The sequence below is a fragment of the Engraulis encrasicolus genome, chromosome 17 (assembly GCF_034702125.1).
Source record: "Engraulis encrasicolus isolate BLACKSEA-1 chromosome 17, IST_EnEncr_1.0, whole genome shotgun sequence".
NCBI classification, from domain to species: domain Eukaryota; kingdom Metazoa; phylum Chordata; class Actinopteri; order Clupeiformes; family Engraulidae; genus Engraulis; species Engraulis encrasicolus.
Genome location: NC_085873.1, coordinates 23793467 through 23814442, shown reverse-complemented (window position 1 = coordinate 23814442; position 20976 = coordinate 23793467). Strand labels below are relative to the sequence as shown.

The following is a 20976-nucleotide window of genomic DNA, read 5'->3' as shown; positions in this document are numbered from 1 at the left end:
ACAGCAAATCAATTTTCACTAGTGTTTCTCTATGTGGGCGCTACAGCTCCCCTGGGGGCGCTAGGGAGTCCTAGGCTAGGGGGGCGTTGAGAAGGATTCAGCTGAGAGGGGCGGTGCTCAATTGTCATTGTGGCGCATTAGTCACTTTTATTTTTTAATACTAAGGGGGGGCTGTTGATGATGTCAAGGGGCCGTTGGGAGGCTTATGATGAGGAATGGGGGTATTTGTTCAAAAAAGGTTGAGAAACACTGTGCTACACTGTAGTTTTCCACTTACATCATGCCACTGGTATAGAAATGAATGACGGTTTTCTTTTAATACCACTCAAACAGCAAATAAATGTCCTACTGACGTGTGTAATGTAGGTTCCCTTTTTATGGTATATGTTGTTATTACGTTTGCACCAAGGCTTTACCTCCATCTGTAGACATGTTTCAAGTATGAAAGTGTTCTTAGAACCGTGAATCCATATTTTATTGTGGTATTTTGGACATCATTATTTCCCCCCTGGGAATCACATTGTAAGTAGCCACAGATGTTCAGTAAGGCTTGCAATACATACAGTATTTGCCTTCACTGGATGCATAAGTGTGTATGATATATGACGTGGAACATCAGGGCCGCTGACAACTGTGGCCGGGTGTGTGTGTGTGTGTGTGTGTGTGTGTGTGTGTGTGTGTGTGTGTGTGTGTGTGTGTGTGTGTGTGTGTGTGTGTGTGTGTGTGTGTGTGTGTGTGTGTTTGTGTGCCCGTGTGTGTGTGTGTGTGTGTGTGTGTGTGTGTGTCTGGGCCTGGGACAATTCACCCTTTTGTCCCCCATGCCTGTGGAAAATGTGCACAAGTGCTGCCACGTTTATGACCGTTAACCACCTGTTTCACATGTTCTCACTCTCTCCATTCTCTCCACTCTCTCCGCTCTCTGATGTGATGTGACGTCTGTTAAGGTTCTACACCCATAGGTGGGTCAAAGACGTCCAACATGAAATTGTCCTTCAGTGCCAATGGATACTTTTGCTTACTGTAACTGTACAAATCGTGATTGTCAATTTTTTTCAAGTCAATGCATGAAAAAAGCCAAAAAAATCAAATTTTTTGCAGTAACAGTAAGCAAAAGTATCCGTTGTACTGAAGGACAATTTCCTGTTGGACTTCATTGACTAAGATGTAGGTACCTATGACGTTCACTATGTCGAACCATTATAGTAAAAACTCAAGTTTTTCTTTTACTTCAGACAGCCCGAGACAGAAGCCGTTGAAACACGTTACATGTTACATGTCTGAAGTATAAGAAAAACGTAGGTAATAAGTAAAACATGTAGACATGTAACAATTTCATTTTTTACCTGACATGTTTTGATGGTATGGGCTTCGGAAGCCATTCCGTCGAAACATGTCAGGTAAAAGATGAAACTGTTACATATGTCTGAAGTATAAGAAAAACTATGGTTTTACTTCTCCACTTCTCTTTGCACGTCTGTGTGTGTGTGTGTGTGTGTGTGTGTGTGTGTGTGTGTGTGTGTGTGTGTGTGTGTGTGTGTGTGTGTGTGTGTGTGTGTGTGTGTGTGTGTGTGTGTGTGTGTGTGTGTGTGTGTGTGTGTGTGTGTGTGTGTGTGTGTGTGTGTGTGTGTGTGAGAGAGAGAGATTATTATCAATGTCTTATGTGAATGTGTTTAGCTAAACTGCACATTGGAGACTGGTCAAACACAATGTCAAACTTCTGTGCTAACCCTGTTACATAGATTTTTGACAATAAAGTTTGACTTGACTTGGCTTGCACTTTAGGTATGGTTGTGTATGGGGAGCCGATCGCTGCTAGCCTGGGCATGGACGGGACTCATTACTGGAGTAAAGACTGGGCCAAGGCAGCTGCCTTCGTCATGTCTCCACCCCTCAGCCCAGACCCCTCCACCCCAGACTACCTCAACTCCCTGCTGGCCTGGTGAGTGCTGTTGCTGCTGGCTGGCTATGGTCCACTTGCTAACACACTCCATTTACACTGACATTCAGGCCCAGATTAAGTTAGCCCCGGGCCCCTAGGCTACAGGTTGCTGTGGGCCCCCACTGGAAGGCAAATTTCTCAACGAAATTACATAGACAGAGTCATAATTACAAGCTAGGAATTAAGGATAGCATGTCTGCAGTTGTGGAGAGGAATATTAACGAGATTTAAAACTGTACTCAGTATTGCATTTCATCACAATTTTGCAATTTTGAATTGAATTCTGGTCACTTGGGGGCCCACTGGAAAGTAGGGGGCCCTAGACCGCAGCCATATCTAGCCTGTGAATTAATCCGGCCCTGCTGACATTCACACTTTTTCCACAAGACAGCTGTTTTACAGTTAGTCTCTTGTACGGTTTTACAGTACAGTCGTCGTTGTTGTTTTTCTATTGAGCTGGTCGATGGCTATTGCCAGTAGCATGCCCATCAACGGTCATGTAATAGCGAGGATTTCTTATTGGAATAACAACATTTTTACCCATTGAAAAAAGTTTGATTTGAAGTTGATTGTGTTCCTAAGTGCCAGTCAGAGAGTAAAGCAAGGTCCGTCACAGACATCTGGTACAGGGAACATAAAGATTGCGCTAAACTGGAAAAGAATATGGAAAAATATTAACAGCACTTCCAGAGATTGGAGCCACCAATTTATCAACCATGACCTAATCCATAGATGTTATGCCACCCCTTATAGATTATACAGAATTATTTGTTTTCTAGCTCTGTGTGTACTTAATATTTAACTCTGTTGTGGGGACAGCCTACACCCAGATCCATGTTAAGGTTTGTGAAATGATGTCTTGAATTTTAAAATATTTTACAGAATGATCCTTTCTTTGTGCCGTTAAAGCAGCTGAAAACTACTTACTGGCATAATAATAAAATACTTCAATTAAGTTAGCAACTGGTTGATAAATGTTAGATACATGGCTAACTTGGAACACAACACAGCTCGACTACATCGGGCAAAACCGGAAACTGAGTCCTATTTTTGAGGCTAATCACTGAAAATCTGCGTGTGAAAGGAATAGGCGTAAAGAATTCATTCATTCAAAAACCAAAGTGTTTCATCTGCTAACCTGCTGATTGGTGTTGTGGTGTTGTGACCTGCAGGTGATCACCAGTGTAATGTAATGCACTGTAATGTAATGTACAGGGGTTGGACAAAATAACGGAAACATCCGTCATTTTAGTGTAGAAGCTGCCTCTTGCAGCCACAGTTAATCTTGTTGGATGTGGTTCATCCTTCTTGGTGGTATGCAGACATTACCTTGAATACAGTGGCTCTTGATACATCACAAAGACTGGCTGTCTCGGTCAAAGATATAACAGTTTCATGCACACCAAGAAATTCTATTTTTTGAACTCTGATATGTCACCCATAATGCTGTGTGAATGGCAAAACTTTGAGCAAAACTGTGCTCTTACCCTGCTAATTGAACCTTCACACTTCACTTTACTGGTCCAATGTGCAATTAATGAAGATTGGCCTACAGGCTGCTCCACGTTAGCCATGAAACTGTAATGTAATGTGGCCAGTGTAATGTAATGTAGTTAATGTACTGTAGAATAATGTAATGCAGTGTAATGTAATGTACTGTACTGTAATGTAATGTAATGTAATGTGTTGTAGTGGAGACCTCCAGGTGACGGCCAGTGCTCACAGCAGCTTCTCCACAGCCCAGAAGGCGGTGGGCAAGGACAACTTCACCCTCATTCCAGAAGGCACCAACGGTGTAGAGGAGCGCATGTCAGTCGTCTGGGACAAGGCTGTGGTGAGCATTCTCCCTGACATCTCTGAAGATGCCCATGACAATATCAAGCTGCTGACTAACCCATTTAAGCCTAAGGCACCTGCAAAAAAAAACGCTTGCTGAATGCCTAAGCCCTTTTTGGGAAAAGATGCCCTCAGCCTAGCCTGGTTCAGACCTCTGTGTGTGTGTGTAGCTCTGGAGCCACCTGGCCTCAACAACAGCCTCAACACACACTAGTAGTGGAGCTCAGGAAGCTGCGTGATACTACAGGTTGGGCAAGAGCCGCGCAACCCTCAGCCTATAAAAACCTTAATATCTCAGTCTCGCGTAAAATACACATTAAAAACATGCATTTAAAAGCTTGGAACAGGCGCGGAGTGGCCGTCGGGAGATCGGGGACTTGTCCCGGTGGGCCGCGGCCGTGAAATGTAATAATACAGCCACACTGTGTTCTCAACCGGCCCTGAAGGTTAGAGATGGTACTTATATGCACTGCTTTCCCAATTTCCACTTGCCTGTATAGGAACTAAGCTGACTAGCCAGTATTTATACCGTATACCAGACGGCAATACCTCACTGACGGTGTCAAACAGGAAATTGGCCACACCCCTTCTCTAATGATAATTTTCATATACCGTAGATCGCGGAAGTTTACAAGATCTTAGTAACACAGTTTCGTTTTCAGTATTTGAAGAACCTGTGATATGTATATTGGTTACCAAAGGATGGAAATATGAATAAATTATGATTTATTTTCCGATTTCCACACGACTGTTACAGTTTACAGTCTTTCCAGTCCTGATTCACTTGCTCTGTGGTTATTGACTTGGGTTACGAACAGACTCCACCAAGTGGTAAGGAAGATAACTGCACCTAACAGAAGCAAGATAACTGCACCTAACAGAAGCAATGGGTTTTGTTTTGATTTGTTAGACCTACCAGTATATCTCCTTATAGTCGAAATAATATTATTATCATACATATATTTATATGTGGTACATTTAGGATGTAGCCTATGTCTGAAGAAATGGAACAAAATAATTACCACACAAGATTCTGATGTGACCAGTGCTGGGTGTGTAGGCTAATAAGCTGTGGATTAAAGTAGAGTGATTGCAAGAATTGATTTGCGTGATTTGCTGCGAGAAGACAGCGTTTTAAGGTAGGCCTACACCGTTTGGTTATACATTTTGTTGACTTATGGTTGTGGTTTGAAGTAGCTAAGTTTGGCTTATTTGCTGCATGGTGGGTTTATTGCACAATGTAGACAGACTTTTTGTAAGCTATAGGCTACTATACTATATTTTGTAAGCCTACTCTTCTAAAAATCCCCACACCCAAAACTTTGTGCCCATGCTCATCCTGTCTTCCTTAAACGATATTTCAATTTCAAACTGTCAAAATGACAGTGGAGTGCACATTTGCATGGAACAGTAGCGTGATGTAGCCTAGGCCTATGAATGCTTTGGACTGTGATGATGGCTCCAGTGGTGTAGTCTACTTTTTTGAAGTGGGTATACTGTATATTTGAGCATTTTTTGATGTGTGTATAGTCTACTGTATATATTTGTGCTATTGTAAATAATGGATCAATCAATTTTAAGTGGGTATACTGTAATCCCTGAAATTTTGAAATGGGTGCGTATACCTGCGTTTTACGTAGACTACACCACTGGCTGTGCATTTCATCAAGGTGTAGGCTACAATTCTCCACTTCAGGTTGATATTTTGACAACACTAATGTCCACATGTAGTACGACTGCAGATTTCGTGGCTTTTGTCTTTTTGGTTAGGAAACCATGTTCGCTTTGTTTTTTGTTTTTTTTTAAAGAGGGCCGCCAAGGGGAAAATTCTCCCGGTGGGAAAAGGTGGGCCACTCCGCCCCTGGCTTGGAATGTGTTAATTCAGCACGTTTTTAATAAAAAAACTAATCTCAAGAGGCTGAATGCAGCATCTATGTAGCTCCAGGCACCTAGGTCAATGAAGCATAATACTTATGTAAATGCGTTAATAGCATATGGGAATGGGTAACTTGTGTAGGAGCCACAATCTCGCATCATGTTTATGAAATCAATCTGGGTCTGTCTCTCTGTACTCCTTCACCTTGTACAAGACTAATCTGAATTAGTTATAGTGAATTGATAGAACACGTGGCAATATACAGTATATATATATATTTTGGTCTTTATTTGACAGGGCAGTTTGAGAGGTGGACAGGAAGCGAATGGGGAGAGAGATGGGGAAGGGTCGGCAATTGACCCAGGCCTGGAATCGAACCCGGGTCGGCCGCATGGGAGACAAGTGCCGTACCGGTTGGCCACAGCAGGGCCATACAGTATATTTCTATGGCAAAACGAAAAAATAAGGGTTTGAAAGGGTTTTCAATTGAACTGCTTCAGTATCTTGACTCAGATGAGAGTTCTTTGGATCCAGTCTTTCATTCTATACAGTGTATTTCTGTTGATGAATTAACATGTCTAGAGAACCATGTCTGGTATGAGGGATTTTTTCGCAATAATGTTGCAATCATTTTGAGCAATAATGTTCTTTCGTGAAAGGCTACGGGCAAAATGGACGAGAATGAGTTTGTGGCTGTGACCAGTACCAACGCGGCCAAGCTCTTCAACCTTTACCCTCGTAAAGGACGCATCGCCGTGGGGTCCGACGCAGACCTGGTCATCTGGAACACCAAGGAGACCAAGACCGTCTCCGCAGCAACACACAACCTGGTGAGTATACCGGAAACGCAATATCAATGAGATTTGTATAGCAAATATAGCAAATTATTATTATTATTATTCACTGTGTGTGTGTGTGTGTGTTTTGTTTCAGACGGTGGAGGTGAACATCTTTGAGGGCATGGAGTGTCGGGGCTTCCCCGTAATAGTGATCAGTGGGGGCCGCATCGTACTGGAGGGGGGCCAGCTGAACGTGGCCGAGGGCTCCGGGCGCTTCGTGCCCAGGAAGGCCTTCCCCGACTACGTCTACAAGAGGATCAAGGCCCGCAGCAGGGTAAAGACACACACACACACGATTCACTCAACCCTGAAATGGAGCAGCCCTCAATGGCGCCCCTAGTGAGCAGTGCGGTGGGACAGTATCATGCTCAGGGTACCTCAGTCATGGAGGAGGATGGGGGAGAGCACTGGTTGATTACTCCCCCCACCAACCTGGCAGGTTGGGAGTTGAGCCGGCAACCTTTGGGCTACAAGTCTGACACCCTAACCGCTTACCCACGACTGCCCGTATTGTACTCAACCATAGTCAAATGTCAGGGGATGGGAACAGAGGATCAAGGCCTATAGCACTAAGGGCACACACACATGTCTATCTCACTCCACCCCATTAGACAGTGAACAGGACAGACCCAGCCATGCCAGAGGCACTGGAGCTAGCTAGACAAGGGGCTGCTGTTGTCTGTGTTGTTCAAGCTCAGTCAAAAGTCAGGGGGTGGGAAGAGAAGATCAAGGCTGGGGATATATAGCCTGGTCTGGTCCTGGTCTCAGAAGTCTTAGTCCCCCACCCCCATAACACTGCATTCTCTGAGTCACTATAACCCCCCCTGGCCCATGACACAGTAAACAGACATGAGCCCCAGTGCCAGAGGCCGCTTGCTAAACATGGGCTATGGGCTTGCTGTCTTTGTTGTTGCACAACCACAGTCGAAAGTTAAAGTGGGGGAACAGAATGTTTTTTATACGGCCGGCTATATTTAGATCAGGAAGTCTGGGAACGACATGTTGTTGATGACTTGGGCAATGTTAAATATGTTAAAGGGCACACAGACAGAGATACAGGAAACCGAAAGAATGTGAGAATGTTTGCCTTTGTAATGCAAGTTATGTGAACGCTTTGGCAATACAGTATAATTTTTCATGCATATATAAAATAAGTACATATACTATACGTGTGTGTGTGTGTGTGTGTGTGTGTGTGTGTGTGTGTGTGTGTGTGTGTGTGTGTGTGTGTGTGTGTGTGTGTGTGTGTGTGTGTGTGTGTGTGTGTGTGTGTGTGTGTGTGTGTGTGTGTGTGTGAGAGAGAGAGAGAGAGAAGGGGGTGGAATGCAAAGTTTGTTATGTACGGTACACTTAACAACAAAGAACATACATAGAACATTATAGAAAAAACATACAACTGGTCTTTACCATAATCTTTGGTAATGGTTTTCATGTACGTATTTCATCATTGGTTGAGAGTCTTGGAGCCCTCCAATCTGAACAACAGGGGCCCCAGACCAGCTGCCTACTCCCCATTCCTTGATAAAAGTAAGGATTTGAAGGGCCCCCTATCTAAGTTCGCCTAGGGCTCCCGAAAGTCTAAATCTGCCACTGTTGAGACTTAAAATAAGATTCATACAATGCACGCCGTACCTCCAGTGGCACACTGTAATAAAAGTGAAGTACCCCCATAGTACTACAATGCTATGACATAACACAGGGCCTTTGTGCACTATGACGTGGTCATTGCCATTCTGGTAACAGCACATTTATAACGCTTTGTCATTGCTGCCATGCTTGTTTTGAGACACCTGAGGAGCATGTGAGTGATTGCTAAGCTGAATAAGGACACCTGAGCGTGACTGACTGACTGCTAAACTGTCTTCACAGATGGCAGATGCGCGTGGTGTCCCTCGGGGAAACTACGACGGGCCGGTGCATGACGTCATCAGCGTCACCAAGTCGGTAGCCTCCACTCCGACCAGCAGGGGGCCCCAGTGTCCCGGGAAAACGGTGATGGCAGCTTCCAGGAACCTCCACCAATCAGGATTCACCCTGTCCGGTGAGTGGCGCTAGCACAGACATCATATAGGAAGACTAGATACGTCATCGTGTATTTCAAGCACGTCCGCACAGGTCGGCCATATTAGAGCAGCCTAAACTCTCCACAGACCCTCCGTTACACCTGAAGTAAACTGAAGAGTTGAAGCGTTGGGATACTTGAAAAAGTATACTGTTGCTTCGCTGAAATATTGACACGTGTTTATAAATGGTAGGGCTCCTTAAAACTTACGTGTAGACTGGGGTAAAACGCCCAGGAGAGTAATAGGCCTATGCTTCCCACTTAACCTATTTGTCCAAAAAATTAGATAGACCTACAGCAAATACACACTTTAACCATTGCTGTGCATTACGTTGACGGCATGAATATATTCATTGCATCAAATTATAGACGACAGAGATGACGTACTGGAAGAGAGATGTAGCCTACTACAGCGCAACAAGTTCATTCTATCTGGATGGCTTTAGCATCACGACTCATTTTGGACACAAGGTGGAGCTGTCGAAACCAAAGTAGAATGTAGACCACAAGTGAACGTTTATTTGTTATTTTACTAAAAATATAAAAGATTACTTTGTGCATTTGTTTATGGGATCTATTTAATTACCTGAATAAGCCTACTGAATTATATTATAGATGATTTTAGACCTATGAACATTATAATATAATGTAACATAATATAATAATAATGTGAATATGCATCACTATGCAATATCAACATATACTTTCGTTTGGATTTTTTTATAATGTATAAAAAACCAACCCTTTCGAAAATCAATATAAATTTGAGGGAATTATGGCCATCTGAAGAGTATACAACACCCAAAACTCACTGCAACTGGTTGAGCCAGAAGGCTGCGCTAACATGGCCGCCATGCGCGGACGTTCGACTTGCATGACGGGAACGCGGACGACGCATCTAGTCTTCCTATATGATGTCTGTGGGCGCTAGAGCCTCTAATAGCCTTTAAAGTGTTGCCAGATTGGGCTGTTTATTGCCCAATTGGGCTGCTTAGGATGACGGTCTGCGGGTAAAAAGGAGGGGAAAAAAAAGGCATTTTTGATAAACCTGGACGGGTTCTTCTTCAGATTTATCGCCAAAGAAATCAATAGAATTTAGTTCAAATTGGGCAGGAAAAATGATTGTACTTTGATAATACTAATAAATATTATTTTATTACTTTGTAACTATTCATGAAAAGATCAAATTTGGCAATAGACAGCACAGTTTGAATGAGTGGCATAGTTGCAATGCCTACTTAAGCCACCATTCTCTTTAAGGATTTTGACCAAATCCAGCCCAGCATACAGTGTAGTTTCTGGCAGAGTTTTTGCATCATGACATTCAGTTAGCGTGACTCAGCAGAGTATCAAACTCAAAAGGAGCCCCTGAGCTTCAAGTCACAGTTGTGTATCTATCAAACAGACACTTAACTCCCAATGGCAAAGGCAAAGACTAACCACTCTCAGCTAGCTTATTTAAAGTCTCATTATATAAATGTACTTTGGGGCTATTTTCGTTGTTGTTTTGGACTATTGTTTTAGCAGCCATAAACTGCACATAAAGTGTTCATGACCGTTTCATGCGATATGACTCAACATTTATAACAAGTAATAACCCTTTCATGAATGTGGAAGATAAAATGACAAAAACTTGTCAAAATAGAAGTGGTAGTCGTAATTCGTGAAGATGCTATTTTTTGTTCCAAACCTATTACTATATCACATCTGAGTCAATGGGCAAGACCAGCAAGACAGAACATGGTGAAGCGAATTAATTTAATTTATTTATTTAAAATGTGCAGTATGTTTTGTATGATGTAATCTAAAAAGATTATTTTAATCTTTGGGTTCTGGGAAGGTTCAACGGTGTAGGAAGTTCAGATTGAAAAGTAAGTCGCCCTGCTTTAAGTTTGCAAGTTATGTCAATTCGAGACTGAACTTAACTCGAGGCTTACTCAAGTTGAGTTAACTTACAAACTTAAGGCAGCAGGGCAACTTTCTTTTTTACGTTTAGCTGGCTGCAATCTTTTGCACTGTGATCGTTCTGTGGGGGTGATCATCACTAAACTTCTGCCCTCTGTCTCTCTCATTTTCGGTCTGAAGGAACTCAAAAGGACGACCACATTCCGAGGCGCACGGCACAGAGGATTGTAGCGCCGCCCGGTGGCCGGTCCAACATCACCTCCCTCTCGTGAGTCACGTAACCCACGGCGACCACTCGCAACAAGTGTAGCAACTTACTGCATCATCAACCTCAATATTCCAAACGCGTCATTTTTCATACATTCTGAAAAAAAAAATAGTCATGCACATGAACCCCCGGATGTTATCCTATGTAGGACCGTTACAGAGGCAGCCACCCATAGCTTACTCATATATGAATCTCATGCAACTCATCTAGTCCATAGATAGCCTTTTAAATAGCTGCTTTATCCACATCGTTCAGTCCCCGTGCTTTGGGTTTCTCAGTGCAAACATAAATATTATAGCATGCACCTTAATTCTGGTGAACATTCAGTCGGCTGTAACATAGAGCTTGGGTTTTGAAGGCAATGATTTACTCAGGGCAACTTTTTGAGCAATGACGGTTGCCAGGCAACATCAAGATTGGCTATTCATTTTCAGATGGAATGGTTGAAAAATGGCGGGGCAATCGCCATTCCAACACACCGCCATTCCGACACACCGCCATTCCGACAGTATTTGATTGTCATTCCGAGCCATTCCGAGTCATTCAAACTCTGTTGCAAGTGCTTAGAGGCGCGTAAAACAATGTTCTAACTTTATTGATATTTGCAACATTGTTGCGACACGAGCGGTAAGTGGAGAGAGTGACAGCGCAATGACAGGATCAGTGTATTATTTTGTCACGGTCCAAATGCCCTTAAAGGTAGGGTCTGAGATCTTTGAAAAACGGTTCCTGCTAGCTGGAAAAACGGTTCCTGCAATAAAACGTCAATGTCAGAATGTCAGGGTGTAACCGAAAAATGTTGTCTGCTGCTAGTCCAGGTTCTCCTATGAAAATATTGAACAACAGACAATCTAAAAAAAAACTCTTATCGTTGCACAGGCAGATTGCTCAAGAAGTTGCACTGTGTTTGTCATCACCTTAAGACTCATCATCGCTGGTCAGTTATCTCATTGTCTGCAGTTTCCTCTTGCCCCGTGTGGTGTGCAATGTAAGTGGTTCAGTTTCCACATTATTCATTCTCCATCAGGCCAGTAAAGGGTATTACTAGAAGGTGCTTCAGTAATGAATCAGGTTTAGTTAACCTGGAAGTAGTGACACAGTAAATCAGCTAATAAAAGACCCTGGATGTCTCATTTTCTTAACTAAGTGACACCTATAGGCTGTGTATTAGCAGGTTTACCGCACTCTGTAGGCTAACTTAACCAGGTTTATCCCTTAACCATGTTCTCGGAATACCCCATAGGCCATACATGAGTGTCTACGTAGTTGGGCACATACTGTAAACCGCTGCCAGAATTAATCTTGATTGCATCTGTTGTCAGATTTGTCTACCTATTTAACAAAAATAGTAGATTCTTAGCAAAGGTTGAACATTTTTGAAACAAGTGGATGTACGGTAGATCAGTGGCTCTAGTCTGTAGTTTTTGCGCCCATAATGACCTCAGTGGTTTGAAAATTTTTCTCCAACTAGGGTTCTGTTTATACATGCCCAGGTACTTTCATATTCAAACATTTTTCTTCATGTTTAGCAAAATAACCTTTGTTCACACCATCGGCAAATCCGCATAAATATGGTACCGAGACCTGTCATAAATACGTTAAGCCTATGCACTTTGAGGAGAATGCCATTTATCCGGTGCTAGTATCCGTTTTTCTCCGTTTATATACTACAAACACTATCTGGAGTTTTTTTTTTTTAACTCCACTTCTTTTCTTTAGTTTTTGTTTGTAGTTTGTATGAAGATTTGTTTTCAGATGAAAAACCTCTGTTTGCGTGTAAACGAAAGGTACAAACGAGGGGAAAGGTCTTTGTTTATTGAAATCCCCGGGTATGTATAAACGGGCCCTTAGCTCTGCTGGGGTGCATTTCTGGGAAGCGTAGTTAGCAGTTAGCAAGTTCAGTAGTTGCCAATGGGAAATTGCATTGCAACCAACAAAGTAGCTAACATAGTTAGCAACTACACTTTCCAGAAATGCACTCCTGAAGGGAGTTTCATACAGGTGTCTGTAGGATTTTATTGTGGTCAGACCAAACATCATCATTCCCTCATGCGTGATATGGACTCCTCACATTTTTTCTAACAATTCAATAACTATCTGGTGCTCGGGACAACTTTGTGGCAAGGTGGGACAACAAAAACAAAAGAAAACAAAAATAACAAAAATACAGTAGTCACTTTTTAAAACCTGACTCTAATTTGTAGTTACTATTTCATGCAGTGTTTTGTCTTTGTAAAACCTCCCGTTTGTATTTTTACAATGCCTGATTTAAAAGAATGGATATTTTGTAGATCAAGGACTTGTCCGATATTACCTTGACCCGTTCTGCCTCAGCTATGCCACATTAAAAGGTTGTACGTATTTGTTTTATTTTCATGAGAACCTCTAAAAAAATATCCTCTTTTTGTACCTTTTTTGTGTTGCCAGTGTATAAATATAATATTGTATGTTCTTTATTGTGCATGGTAGGCATGTCCTCAATAAAAATGTGTTGGAAAACATTTGCCTGCCCACAAGTGATATGTCTAACTTCATAAGCCTCTGTGACATGAGACTAATCATGATCATAATAGACATGGGACAGAAGTTACAACTAAGACAGAATCAACCATGACAACAGCAGCGACTCACACACAGTATGAAACTCTTTTTTCAATCTTTTTTTTGCCTGAAAGTGTGTTTTATTTAAAAAGGGACAATTACCTTTGGAGGTTGCAAAAAGTGCAGTGCTGTGCAGGTGAATATGTTTCTCTCCCGCTGGATTTTCCTGGATGGATCAGGTATTGAGAGGCACCTCTGTGCCGTATTCCTGCATTCTGTAACGGGAATATTTTCTGTGGAGTCATTAATATTACTGTCACCATAATCTCCTGCTGGGTGTTACTGTTTGGGTATGTAGGCAAGGGGCAGCTGCTAAAGTTGAAAGGTTAAAAACATGTTTGGGCTCCAGAGATTCCATAGCCCCGCAGGCCAGCAAAGGTTCAGCCCCATAGAACATTCCAGAACGCATCATGTGACCCAGAGCGGAGTTCCGCAGTTGATGGGTGGCAGCAGGTGCCGTGTCATGGTCAGGATTAAACTGCACAGGCTTGATATTTAATTCCCCTTGCACTACTTTCTCTCTCTGCATGGAAAAACACTAAGAGACTGTGCAACATTTTGTCTGAAAAGTCTTTATTTCTTTAACCCAGGAAGACTAAAGGCATTTACATAGTACTTTGTACTAAAGAATTTAAAAGGAGATACCAAGCGTATGTTATAAACAGCAGCATCTTGGATATCTTGAGAGTGCAAAATGCATCATTTTCTGTATTTGTAGCCTCGCATTGCATGCCATTCATAAAATTATTTCAAGTGAATATTATTTCAATTGAACCAAGTGCACTGACAGTACCAGACTGTGCCTATCCTATGTCTGCGCTGCATCTCATGTGTACATACCATGCATGTGGCATGCCCATTATGATATTTGATACCATTGGTAATGATATACTGCATGTACTAGAGCAGCATCAACACAACTCTCATGCCCGCCTTGCAAAAAAGGACAGTGGCATCTGTTACCTCGAAGCAAAACGTTGACACTTCAACCACAAATATACAGCTACAAAAAATGTTGACCAAAAACACAAGGTCTCTGATGAAATGTAAGTTATTTACGTATTTATGACAATGACAAGTTTTATGTAATGTTGTCTTATATTGCTGGAATCTGGCACATACCGTACCGAACCATTACATGCAAATAGTCTTAGCTCCTCTTTGACGCAGGCACAGTGCTGAAAAGGAAGTAACCCTATATCCTTATTCCCATCACCCATAACCCTATTTCCTATTGGCCCTCTTCACTTGCCTCCTGTCAATGCTCTTTAGTGTACGGCGCTACCTTCGGAGTGCAGCTTGAAGCTCTGTTGGTCTCCTCTTGTAAAGGAAAGGGCAGAGAGGACTTCAAGCCCAAGCCAATATCTATACTCCAGTCATTTCCTCCAGTCTCTGGTCTCATGCCACAGTGTTGCTCCTTCTTCTGTGGAAGAAACCATAAGGTTTCCCTACTACTACCATGCACTGCTTTCCTCCATTCAACGTCCTGATTGTAAATAGATGAATAACTTCTGAATTATGTTTTTGCGAAATATCAAATAAATAAAAGTTTTTAAATAGAGATGTCATCAATGAGGTTGAGCAAGTCCATAGTGCTGAGCAAGAACTCGAACTCATTTTGGCTCAGGGGCCACATGCAGTCAATTAGATCAGTGTTTCCCAACCAGGGGTACGTGTACCACTAGGGGTACGCGAGCACACTGCAGGGGGTACTTGGAAAGATGCAATTTTAACAAATGTATGGAGCTTAGTTACATTGAAATAGAGAAAGCTATATAGAATATGACTTACGGGGTACTCATGGCACAACAAACAGGCTTAGGGGGTACACAAGACAAAAAAGGTTGGGAAACACTGAATTAGATCACAAGTGGGCCGGACACGTAAGGTAATTGCTCATTTTTGCTTCATATTGGAATCGCATTGCTAGTCCTTCATCTTGAGCTGGATGTCAGCAAGTACGTATGAGCATTGACTGTAAATGGAAACGCATCTGGCACCCGGGCTTACCCTTACGGACATGATATGACGTTCGGAACATCGACCATGGTTTTACTGTAGTAACCATAGTAACCATACTCAAAAAACATGAAAACCTTGAATAACTTGTGGGCAGCCGTGGAGTAATGGTTAGTGAGTTGGACTGAAGATCACATAGTAGCAGGTTCAAATCCTACCCTTACCTCTCCCTACCCCTCCATCTTGAAGTGCCCTTGAGCAAGGCACCTAACCCCACATTGCTCCAAGGACTGTCACCAATATGCACTTTGGTTGAAAAAGCATCAGCTAAGTGTAATTTAATGAATAATAAACCATGGTTAATTTTCATAAGGGTATAGTAAAACCATAGTTGAACCATAGTAAAAAAAAATAATTGCCAAACCTTTCTTATGATTTACCATGGTCGATTTTTGTAAGGGTATGTTTGACACCCCTGCGAAGCACTCGGACACAGGTTTTAGTCAGTGATGACGGTCACCTTCCCCGTGCAGATGCGCAGCGGGTAGCGGTTGCAGCCGATGGAGAAGAATGGCAACACCATCTCGGTGAACTTGTGTTTGAACCTGTAGAGCAGGGTATTGTCACTGTGGTCGGAGAAGGTCACCCTGCCCCTCTCGTAGTCCACTTGCACGCGCACCTTCTGGGGCTTCTTCTTGAGCGTGAGTGGAGTGTTGGCGGTGGTGCAGGCGCGGTACTGCCCGGCGCATAGCGAGATGGTCCACAGGCCGCGCTCGGGGCTGGCCGGGAACCACTCCTTGCGCTGGACGCTATCGTTGGCGACGCCCAGGGTCCACTCGGAGCAGTCGCTCACGTCCACGTCCCACAGGTGACACCCAGAGCAGATGCCCTCCGAGCCCAGCACACACCTGTACCAGAGACACTTTAGTAGTCAACCAAACTAAACGTAGACTATAGGATTTGGAATGGGAATGGTCCGAGCAAAGGACACACCTGTACCAGAGACACGTTAGTAGTCAACCAAACTAAATGTAGACTATAGGATTTGGAATTGGAATGGTCCGAGCCCAGGACACACCTGTAGTCGCTGCTGAAGCGCTCAGGGTTGTCCGGCAGCTGCTGCTCCTGCTCCTGGTAGTCCTCCGTGTAGCGTACGGTGAGCAGGTCGTCCGACACCGTCATGCAGCCATCAGCCGTGTTGGGGTCAAAGGTCACGGGGCCTGTCGTCAGGGGAGACGAGGGGTGGGTGATTAGCATGTGCTGAGATGGTAGCCCCTTAACGCATGCCGCTCCACCAGAGGAGCATAATAGTCACTGAAAAAAAAACGTAACTACTATATAGTACTATACCACTATGGTAGAGCACAGGACCTTTAGTAAAACACAAGTTGTTCATGGTGATGAGCATATGCTGACATGTTAAAGAGGTGAGTAAATAAGTAAAATTCTCAGAGTACTTTCATTTGCTTCTCCAATACAGTACAACATGTGTGGCATTTAACACCTAATTAAAAAATGTAAACGCTAATTACTGGTTTCCAGGTGATTTGAACCTTAATATATCTGCCTACATGATATACTAAATCACACTGTGTTGCCAAATCTTGATGAGGAAAGGTGCAAAATATTCCTATTGACTTACAGTACTGTGCAACACTTTGCATCTTGTCCCAGACTTTGTATCTGAGACACCCCACGTGACTGGCGACATCAATCAGTGATTCTGTCATGTCCGGTGGGTCAGACACTGTGTACTGAGCTCTAAGGGAAGAACAGAGTGAGGTGAGTGGAGCTCAAAAGCAATGCCATAAACATAATATATAACATATGTAGAGTGCACTCACCAACCTTTCTGATATCTTCTTGTAGTTCTGTAATACAAGCAAAAAGTCAGGTTGTTTGAGGTTCAGCAATTTTAAATATGCAACAGCTTGACAAGTAACATTGTGCAGCATTACTAAGGCCTAACGGTTATGGAGTTGGTCCTAGAATCAGACGATTGTACGTTTGAATCCCATCTAACCATGGCTGAAGTGCCCTTGAGCAAGGCACCTAACGTCACATTGCTCCAGGGACTGTAACCAACACCCTGTAATAACATTGAGTTTCTGAAGACAAATGTCTGCTAACTGTAATTTAATGGAATGCAATACACACTGTCTCTATACCTTTAGAAAGAGCATGTCGTCCGTGTCCATGGCCTCCTCTATGGCGCTGATGGTGTCCATGAGCGAGGCGATGTCTCCTGACAGCTTGTCCGCGGTGTCCTTCGTCTTGCGGCTCTTCTGGTCCTCCTCGTCCTTCAGGGAGCTCATCACGGACGCCTCCTCCTCACGCAGGAACTGGTGCAGCTTCTCAAACTCTGCTTTCACCAGACGCTCTGCGTGCTGGGACTGCTTCTGCTCACCACGAGGCACATTATTTTACAAAATCGTCATAGAAGTTGGAATGTTCAATATACAGCTCCAGGCCTTTTTATTAGAATACCATGAAAAAGTTGATTTATTTCCATAATTCCATCAATGATGTTAAACTGTCATGGATTGTAGATTCATGGCCCAGTTTTTTAACTATTCCAATCATTAAATTGTTTATTTTTACACATTTTGGTCTTCCAGCTCAAAAAAAACATGAATTGGGGAATTCACATCATTAGAATATTGTAATAAAATCACAATTTTCTTCATCAAAATTTGTTTCACATCAGTGCACATCAAATCAGTTGAACTTTGGTACTTTCTACACAACATGCAATGTTCAATACTTGGTTAGGACTCTCTCTGTCTTAATATTATTAATAATAACGGCCATGATGCGTTTAACATTGAAGTCAATGGCAGAAACAGTGCATGGGAGTAATGGAAGGCCAGATATCCTTGATGCTTTGCCGTCAGCTGTTTTTGTATAGCTGACCTGGTGTCCCACACTTCCCTCTTCAATATACCCGAAGATTTCCATGCCACGTTTTGGTGTTAACTCACCAGTTTAATTCTAACTCAACAGAAATTAAACCCCATTCATTTTCAATGGGGATTCATTTCTGGTTATTTAGAATTAAACTGGTGAGTTAGCGCCAAAACGTGGCATGGAAATCTACAGGGTATATTGAAGAGTGAAGTGTGGGGTACCAGGTCAACAAACAAGAACAGCTGACAGCAAAGCATCAAGGATATCTGGGCTTCCATAACTGCCATGCACTGTTTTTCCATTGACTTCAATGTTAAACGCATCATGGCCATTATGAAGACAGAGAATGTCCTAACCATGTATTGACCATTGCATGTTATGTAGAAAGTACCAAATTTCAACTGATATAATGTGACCCGAATGTTGATGAAGAAAAATGTGCTTTTATAACAATATTCTAATAATGCAAATTCCCCAATTCATGGGTTTTTTGAGCTGGAAGGCCAACGTATATAAAAAGAAAAATAATAATGATTGGAATAGTTAAAAAACTGGGCCATGAATCTACAATCCATGACAGTTTAACATTATTGATGGAATTATGGAAATAAATCAACTTTTTCATGCTATTCTAATAAAAAGGCCTGGAGCTGTATGTGTGGATTCACAAATACAGGGAATACTTGTGTACATAGTGTACAATGAGAATGTAACTCTTTTGACTAGGGCTGTCTTAAAAGATTATTTTTCTCCCGATTAATCTATCAACTATTTTTTCGAATAGTCGATTAGTCAAACGATTAATTTTTCAAGTACTCTAGCACTTTAATCTTCAAGAAAATTGGGGAAAAAAGAAAGAAACAGTTAAAATTAGGTCCCTGAGCTCACAATGAGCTTTAAATCATTATAGTAGCTTATTTACTCAACGTCCAATTCAAGTGAGTTAAAAAGCATTGAATTAAATGATATGATTAGTCGACTATGGAAATTCTTGCTGACTAATTTTTATAGTCGATTAATCACGATTAGTCGATTAATCGTAGCAGCCCTACTTTTGACACTGTAGTTACATTCTCATTGTAAACTGCAGTGTAGTATATCTTTCTATTTCAAAGAACCTACCGGTAAGTCAGAACGATCAGACAGTACTACTATTAAGGGGTTTTACATTTACTACTCAGAATGTGTTGATATTATGTTGTATTATGTGATATTATGTTGATAATAGTCCTTGTTAGCATACTTTGATGTGTTCCGTTGTGTTGTCACAGGTCTCCTTCACATCATTTAAACCCCTCAGCTTATCTTTGAAGGACCTCAGTGTAGAACGCAGCTCTCTCTGGTGGAAAGAGCCATCATCATCATCATCATTAGCACACATACACTGATAGAGTGTGCACTCAAAACAGAAGCGCTGTCTTGGAAACGGTCAACATTAAGAGAAGACAATAGCGGCACACTTTGATGTCTTAATGACATTTCAATAAAACCAACCAGGTTTAATGTGGAGATGGTTGACAATCAAAATGTTCATAAAAAAAACCATACAGTGTTCGATGAAAACAAATCTGAGCAAGAAATAAAGGAAGACTTGAACAGCCTATGCTGCGTCACATGCCTAGTCACACTCATTACTCATCACTTCTCTCTCTCTCTCTCTCTCTCTTTCTCACACACACACCCTCTCTCTCTCTCCCTCTCACCTTACAGTCCTCCACGGCCTCCTCTGGGGAGCACGTGACGTGATCTTCGTGCTCCTCACTTACGCACTCCTCACACACCAGCTCCTCGTCCTCAGTGCAGAACAGCAGCATCCTCTCCCCGTGCTCAGGGCACACCTCCCTGTCCTCCCCCTCCCCTTCCCCAACCTTCTTCTCCTCCTCCTCCAGTCCGTTGGGCCCCAGGGCTCGCGGCCGCCTGCTCTGCCCGTCGAAGAGTGAGTCCAGTAGCCCCTTCAGCACCGTGTTGAGCAGCTCGCGGCCGTAGCATTCGGTGCAGCCCGAGCCCGGCTGCTCCGGCCCCAGCTCCTCCTGACTCAGGGTCAGGCAGTTCTGGCACAGGCGGTGCCCACACGGGAGCAGCAGGGTGTCTGGGCCCTGGCACCCGGGACACTGGTGGCCACCCTCCTCCTGGGCCTCCTCTGCCCCAGGCTGGGAGGGGGTCTCCTCTGGAGGAGTCGACATGGGTGTAAAATAAGGTGCTCAGGAGGTGGTCAACAATTTTACCCCACCGTACCGTAGCGTGAGCTGCCTGCCTGTTCTCCTCTGCTGAACTTTAACGGGGGTCTGTGGGTCTGGTGTCTTTCGATGTCTTCCTGTTTTCGATGTGTTATTTATGTGGGAGGCACCCGGTGCAGTGGGAGCTTACACAATCATCAGCAGCACCCCATCCATACACCCCCCCGCTGCTGCTCAGGGTGCCAGGCTATTTATACTGTGGCCATTTTAGATATCTGACTATTTGTGTACGAGTGTGCAATGCATTGCAGGGGGTTTGGTGTGCATGGGTAGTGACTGAGCAGGCATTGGGGATTTGTTTTGGGATCCCAGGATAATGCTGCTGGGTCATGTTGATGACAAGTGTATGCAACCGTATAGGCCTACATCAGTGACAGTGACAGGGCAAACTGGCTTCAGAGCCTGCCATATGCACTTGGTCATGCAGGTTATTTCTAATCTTTCATTACTTTTTAAACACATATAGTTTCTAAAACTGTTGAAAAGATTCTCAATATCTGACTTATTTAAATTATACAGTAAACTAACTACATTTTAGTTAGTGTGA

The 20976-nt window shown here is 43.0% G+C and overlaps 2 protein-coding genes across 2 annotated transcripts in view; one reads left to right on the top strand and one right to left on the bottom strand.

Moving 5' to 3' along the window:
• dpysl4 (dihydropyrimidinase like 4) overlaps window positions 1–11497 on the top strand; it is a 33698-nt gene extending 22201 nt beyond the window's left edge. The window contains exons 10-15 of the mRNA XM_063222007.1: window positions 1783–1939; window positions 3632–3773; window positions 6311–6481; window positions 6585–6764; window positions 8360–8531; window positions 10638–11497. Of these exons, the coding sequence (XP_063078077.1) occupies window positions 1783–1939; window positions 3632–3773; window positions 6311–6481; window positions 6585–6764; window positions 8360–8531; window positions 10638–10729 (914 nt within the window). The 3' untranslated portion in view covers window positions 10730–11497. The remainder of the gene's footprint in view (window positions 1–1782; window positions 1940–3631; window positions 3774–6310; window positions 6482–6584; window positions 6765–8359; window positions 8532–10637) is intronic.
• Window positions 11498–15368: 3871 nt separating this feature from the next.
• LOC134467982 (nuclear factor 7, brain) lies at window positions 15369–20753 on the bottom strand. Its single transcript, XM_063222005.1, has 7 exons — window positions 19896–20753; window positions 19436–19531; window positions 17454–17684; window positions 17134–17156; window positions 16928–17046; window positions 16364–16505; window positions 15369–16193 (listed from the first exon to the last, which is right to left on the bottom strand). Exons 1-7 carry the CDS (start codon window positions 20373–20375, stop codon window positions 15785–15787), a joined length of 1500 nt encoding a protein of 499 aa, XP_063078075.1. The 5' UTR covers window positions 20376–20753; the 3' UTR covers window positions 15369–15784.
• Window positions 20754–20976: the final 223 nt, after the last annotated feature.

What these genes read in the sequence shown, in the direction of transcription:
- LOC134467982 (XM_063222005.1), bottom strand. Translation starts at nt 20,375, where the DNA reads ATGTCGACTCCTCCAGAGGAGACCCCCTCCCAGCCTGGGGCAGAGGAG. An exon ending in ACACAACGGAACACATCAAA is followed by an intron (nt 17,685 to 19,435) that starts GTATGCTAACAA and finishes CGTGGTGAGCAG; the next exon opens with AAGCAGTCCCAGCACGCAGA. An exon ending in GCAAAGTGTTGCACAGTACT is followed by an intron (nt 16,506 to 16,927) that starts GTAAGTCAATAG and finishes CCCTGACGACAG; the next exon opens with GCCCCGTGACCTTTGACCCC.